The 6,632-nt window shown below is 45.2% G+C and overlaps 1 protein-coding gene across 1 annotated transcript in view; it reads left to right on the forward strand.

Moving 5' to 3' along the window:
• The first annotated feature begins 3,019 nt into the window (after positions 1–3,019).
• The window catches only part of SEMA3C (semaphorin 3C), a 142,992-nt gene continuing 139,379 nt past the window's right edge, over positions 3,020–6,632 (forward strand). Inside the window, exons 1-2 of the mRNA XM_080391951.1 lie at positions 3,020–3,445; positions 6,490–6,630. Coding sequence (XP_080248077.1) covers positions 6,528–6,630 — 103 coding nt within the window. The 5' untranslated portion in view covers positions 3,020–3,445; positions 6,490–6,527. The remainder of the gene's footprint in view (positions 3,446–6,489; positions 6,631–6,632) is intronic.

Below are 6,632 nucleotides of genomic sequence, written 5' to 3' on the forward strand. Positions count from 1 at the left end.
CAAAACACTTAAAGGAAAACTTTAACCATTTCACTTAGGCCAGCTGTGAAGTTCAAACTGCTTTTTAAAGTTAATCATCATGTTCCGACCAGCACACATGCACATGTGAGATACAAATAAATTAATATGGCATGCTTATTCTTGTTTCAATTTGCCTTTTGTTTTTAAAATTAGAATACTCTTGCTTTGCCTAACAGATATATGAGTGTGATGGTATCTCAAAGATTAAAGTTTTGCATTTGTCTCTTTGTAGTTCATTTGCTATTTTACAAAGCTGGAGTCCTTGAGGGAGTGTCAGAAAGCCCCATAATTTTCCTCAATGTTCCATTTTACCTTTTTATCTGTGATGTAGCTAGCCCATGTGAAAAAGAAATGCAAATAGCCAGATGGCTCCCCAGTGTCCATACATACAAAAGCACTGACAAACAGAAGTGAATTTAACTAATGCTGATGTTGATTCATGCTCAAGCATATTTTTTCTGCTGTTTTTTTCTAACACTATAGTACTAGGAGCACGTGTTTGTGATCTTACTTAGAAGATTATTATTCTGAATTTTAAGAAGAGAAAGTAAATTCATGATACTTTTTTTTTTTTAAAAAAAGGCAAAAATATTTCAAGAGGACAGTTAGAATAATCCTAATTTTTAGTCTTGGTATTTCACGGTAACATTCTTTTTTCTTTGATTGGTATTGCCACCGATTACACATCTCCCAAAAATCTCCTAAAAGAGAAGTTATTTCATATTTGCTTTGTGGTTTTTCTGTGCGCTCTCCTCTGAATCACCCTGCAGAGACCGCAGCAAGAGGGAGAATACTGAATTAGCTGATTCACTTCTGTTGCTTGGTGTAGTAATCTCTAATTACACTCAGTTGTGGGGATTTTCCAAAGCAGACAAGTGACTTCTCCTTTTGCCAGGGTGCTGTTGTTGGACTGAGGCATTCGAACATCACCACATTTCAAGGATGAGCAGCATCATGTTCACAGCCACACTGCCTGCCCAGCGAGAGAATAAGCTCTCTGATGGCTTAGTTCAACTGCTCTCTAGGACAGCAAACGTTCACACATTTCTGTGTAATTTATTTGTGTTAAGGAGGAGAATTGGAAGAGCATCAATATTTTTAAGGACTCGTGCTCTGGAATGTTTAGTTCATCTGACACCATCAGCTAGTTCATCTTCCAGACATGATCTGAAGTGGGTCAAGCTTTTCAAGATTCTGGACCGATTTCTTTTCTGGCATCAGTTGCAAATCTGACATTTCATTTCAGAGGAAGGAACATCCCATACTTTCACGTTATCTGGGATTCTAAATGCCTTATAATACTGGAATTTCTTGCTTGAAGAAAGTACTAACTTTGCTAGGCTGGCGCTGGGGGAGAAACTGGCCTTGAAATGTGTAACCGTAAATAATGCAGGTGGGCTTTTACACAAAGTAGGCTACAGACACAAGGCATAAAAACATCCACATGTACAGACAAAATGTGTCTAGTAAGGGCACTGTATTCAAGCTACTATCTGCTCTCTCTGTAACGCCATAATGCATTAGGATTATTGACTGCTTTGGTTAGTATGGCCAGAGCATTTTCAGTTGAGTGTGTGCACTGATTCATTGCGGGCACTTGTTTACTTGTTGATGTATTCCTGCCCGTGGGACACAGCTCCACATGTACTGTGAGGTGCTGCCTTGAAGCACTGCTGCGCCAGCACCCTGCTGTGCCATCTGCCCCAGCACAGCTGGATTGGAGAGAAGCTCTCTCTGGAAAAGTGGGAATCTTGATTCAAAAGAAGCCTGCAGCCATCAAGTCATGCTTGCGAGTCAATTTAGGAAAATTGAACCCAGAACCCAAATACTGTTGTTTCGAATATCCTAGTGGCTTTAACAGAGCTATACTGCAGTTTGTGTTTTCAGGACACCTCCGGCAAAATTTTCAGTGGAGTCCCACTGCCCTGAGAGCACAAACCTCACTACAACCAGACAGCCTGCTCAGTATCTTGGGGGAAAATTGAGCAAATGCAGCTTGCAGTCTCCTGAACGGCAAAAAAAGCTTCTCTAACCTTGTGGTAAACCTCCTGGGATAAGCAGAAGACCAACCTGCAGGTCTAACTAATGCTCCAACACTCCTTTCTTACTCTTTGCTCATTGCCTTTTAAAGTTTCACATCGAGGAAATAGTTGGGGGGGGGGGGGGGGGGGAAGAAAAAAATAAAGAAAAATGAAAAATAACGAAAAAAGAAACAAAAAAGAAAAAACGAGGAAGAAAAGGAAGGAAAGAAGAAAAGGAAGGAAAGAAGAAAAGGAAGGAAAGAAGAAAAGGAAGGAAAGAAGAAAAGGAAGGAAAGAAGAAAAGGAAGGAAAGAAGAAAAGGAAGGAAAGAAGAAAAGGAAGGAAAGAAGAAAAGGAAGGAAAGAAGAAAAGGAAGGAAAGAAGAAAAAAAAATAGAGAATAAAGAAGCCCCTCTGAGCGGGGCTGGCCGGGACACGCTCTCCCCCCCACAACGCTGCCTCTTTCCCTCCGCACAGTGACATCTACCGGCCTCCCCCTCAAGCTCCCCAGCGCCCCGGAACCCCCCCGCCGCCCCCTCAGGGCTTCAGCTCCGCCCGGGCCCCCTCCCCGGCTCCCCGCGGGCCGCCCCCCCGCCGCGGCCCCTAACCCCCCCGCCCCGCCGCGGGGAGCCCGGCCCGGCAGCCGCGGCGCTGACGTCGGGGCGCGCTGGCAGCCGCGGGACGGGCCGCCCGCAGGGGCTGGAACTTTCCCGCCGAGTTTCCCTCCCGCCAGCAGCGGGCCCCGCGGGCGCGCAGGCTGCGCGGGTGGCGGCGGGAGGCTGCCTGCCCTCGGGGACAAGCCGGGGGCGGGGGGGGACAGTCCCCTAACGAGCCTCTGCCCGCACTGTGCCCGCCGGGGCGAGCCCCGCCCTCCGCGCCCGCGGTCGCTCCGCGCCGCCCGGGGTGCGGTGGGGTGGGGTGGGCAGGGCCGGGCCGGGCCGGGCCGGGCGGCCGCCGCGCTGGGCGGGGTGTGGCCTCGCCATTATTTATGAGCTGCAGCCCCGCGTTGCGCAGCTAATGATGCGCCGGGGCCCGCGGAGCCGGGGCTCGCTAGTGCGGCGGCCGGGGCAGGGCAGCGCCTGTAGCGGGAAACCCGAGCGTGCGCCGGCAGCGCCCGGCCGCGGCCCCTGCGCTCCCGGGTGCTTCGCTGAGGGCTGGGCAGAGGCGCGCCCGGTGCCTTAGGAGCCCAGCTATAAGGATTATTTTACAAAGCCGCCGGGAATACCTTTGTAACCACCGGGAAGAGAGACTTTTTTATTATTATTATTTTTATTTCTTTTTTTTTTTTCCCTACACACACAATGAGCCAGGTTTGGAATTAAAATATTCTGGTAGCAGGAGTGGAGCCCATAAACTGAGAGAAACCAGATAGCAATCTGTATTACTGGTTCCTCCAATAGCTGGGTAAGCATAATTGAAAGTTCTCTTTCTTTGCTGTAATAGATGTGAAATGTGTCTGATGCTTGAATTTTCCTGCTGTTCGCAAATAGTTAAAGCAATATTTTCCCAATTAGCAGTCTGTGGTTGCGGGTGTCCCCCCTGTCCCACCCCCACCCCCACCCCCCTTCTTTCTTTCCTTTCTTCTGCTGAATGGTTTTCCTTAACGGGATTTCAGGGTAGGACTCAGCCTGTAGCAGATGACACCTGCACAGCACTTTGCAGCAGAGCTATATAGCCCTTTCCAAAAGCAACACAGCCTGCTGCAAGCCACCTCTGTGGCAGGAAAAACTTTGCCGCTTCACTTTGGTAGTGGTTTGCCAGTTTGTTTACGGTTAGAATAGGATCTAAGAGCAGAAATGTGATTAGAGGTGGCTTTCTGTCCGTCCGAAAAGATTCTTTAAAAGTCCTTGCGGGGCTTTAGGTCAGTGGGTTGTCAGCAGAGATCATGTGCATGGGACGTGCTGAATATAGTATCATGACTTACTGGGATAAATTCAGAACTGGGATATAAGCCCAAACTGAGAGTCAAACCTGCAATGAGTTTGTGTTCAGTTACCACGTATGTAAATCTCAGAAATAAAGCCTGTTTCCATTAGGTAACTTCTGTCAGGCACCCTGAGGTACCTTTTTGGCACTATGTGCATTTATTATTTATGTGTCTAACAGCTGAGTAGGAACCATGCAGCTCAGAACTTGAATCTTCTATCTGCCTGTCACTTCCGTGTTAACGGTGAAGATCTGCAGTTTGAGCAATGAAATGGAGCAATGTTTCACTCCTGTAACTGATTGCAATAGAATTGGCAGGAGGCATGAGAGTGGGAGGGAAAGAGTGCTGAAAGAGGTTTTTTTTTCTTATTTCCTACAATATTATTTCAAGGAAGAGAGAAAGCCACACACTTGTTCCTCTTTGACTTTTTATCTCTATTGCAAAGAAAGCATAGTGCTGCTACTGTAAAATACTAATCCCATTGCATGTGTTAAATCACATGTTCTGTATGATTGGCTATTTGTTTTGGCCTAACAAAGAAATTTTATCAGGATTTAATGGCATTTCTCTCTTGGAAGAAGGGTAAGTTAAAGGATATCCCATGGGCTAGTCACAAGGTTTTAAATTTAAAGCCCACAAAGCAGCCTTAATACTAGAGTTGTGCAGCCTGTTTAAAAATTATTCTTGGCGAAAACTCTGTGACTATCATTTTATTAGTTAACAGACCCTTAGATAATTTGGAACCAGAAATTGATATGTTTCTCCTGTAGACCAGATCTGTATCTGGCAAATTTCTGACACTGGTGTTTTTGTCAATTAGCAGAGTTGTAACTTTACATGCACTTTTCAGTACTCCAGAGCAAGTCATGAAGGAGAGTTTAGAGTGTGGGCTACAGAGCTGTGCACTCGCTCACCATCCCACCCCCAACTTAGTGTGAAGTTCTCATGCGGAGAGAAGCCTTTCCAAACGATTTACAGTGAGTGGATAGGGAATGACAGCGCTAGTAATGAGATACGGGGCTTTTACCGCTAAATCAGTGGTGTGGATCCAGCCCAAATTGGTGTTGACCTAAAGTCATCCCTGCCTGACAGCTGGTTCCTGCCATTCTGTGGTGGTTACAGCCGGTTCTTTCAGGACAGGTGTGAATCTTGGAGGGACTGAATGAACAAGCATGTAGGAAACACTGGCTTCCACTGGAGGGACTGTCGTGCTAGAGCAGAGCTGTTGTAAAGAAGTGTAAGATGATGGCACAGGCAACAAAACTTACCATGAAATAAACGTACAGCCTTTAATGATATCTTCTAGCTGTAATGGTTGTATCCATCAAAGTGCTTCCAGTTACCATAGAATCAAATATATCACCTGCTTAACCAGTAAGGTTAAGGTAATAATGCAAAAAATAAAATATATATATTAAGCAGGGAAGCAGAATGAGCCTAAAATAAGAGGCTGTTTTATTCTCACTTTTGCAGCTGAGCTGAAGAACAGAATTGTTATCATAGGGGAAGTGAAATTTGGACCTCACAGGTTGTGGAGAGATGCAGTTTAGGAGCATTAAAGATATGCAATATTCAGCTTCTAATGTCTGCTGGTTTTTATGGGTCTGGTCCAAAGTCTGGTGGCATTGATAGGAAAGTGTCTCTGCCTCCAGTGAGTTCAAGCCCTTCCTGATGTAAGAAAAGTTGCAGGTTTGTTTGGGGGTGTTTCTGATTCTGAGGAGCCCAGTCTTCCCAGCAGCTAATCCATACAAAATAAAGATGGATTCAGCAGATGTGCAGGAGGAGTAGCAGAAGTATCAAGTGTAATGCACTGTCCAACACTGGGTATTCTTAGTGCTCTGTAGAAGTCTATGAGAGCAGGTAAGTATCCCAAAAGGAACAAGCCCCAAAAGAAAATGTTGACATTTTGAAATACTTTTGGTTTCAATGGTTTTTAAATTTGTGACGTGCAGAGTCAGGATTTCATCTTAAAAGATCTGGAGGCTGTTGGAGAACTCTGATTTCTAAAAGTTAAAGTTTATTTCCAAGCACTTTTGATTCCAAATGTTAAGATAGGAATAAAACCCAAACCAAACCTGTCCATCCCCCCCACCCCCGACATGAGAGGGGGATCAAATATGATGTAAAGTAAGGAGAGACATCTAAAAATACCAGCCAGCTTTTTATTTGTGAAACTTTATCTCCTGTCCTTGCTTTGCTCTGCCTTGACATTTAGTATAATTATTTTTCCAGCAGGTGGAATTGTCCTTATTTAAATAAACTGAACCTGTAGTCTGCCTCAGCCAAAACTCAGGCTGTGTTGGTTCATACTAACAGGCAGAGAGCTGCTTTTGTGCCAGCACAGACGACTGCTGGCGAAAACCATTTTCAGATGTACAAAGAAAAAACAGAAGTGCTGTGCCTCCTTCACATATTCATATATTAGGGCTTCAGCTGGAAGAGCTTTCTAACACAGGTCTTTCTGTAGCATTAGTTTTGCTCCCCATAATTGTGCAACAGTAACGTGATGTCTATCTTTCAGGTTTCCTTTCTTGGATATTAAGTTGCAAGTCTGAAGAGATGGCATTTCTTGCAATGCACGTGTTGATTGGGATATTTATTTACTTTAGCAGTGTAAAAGGATCTTCGCAGCCTCAAGCAAGAGTGTTTCTAACATTCAATGGT

The sequence above is a fragment of the Falco punctatus genome, assembly GCF_963210335.1.
Source record: "Falco punctatus genome assembly, chromosome: 6".
NCBI lineage: Eukaryota > Metazoa > Chordata > Aves > Falconiformes > Falconidae > Falco > Falco punctatus.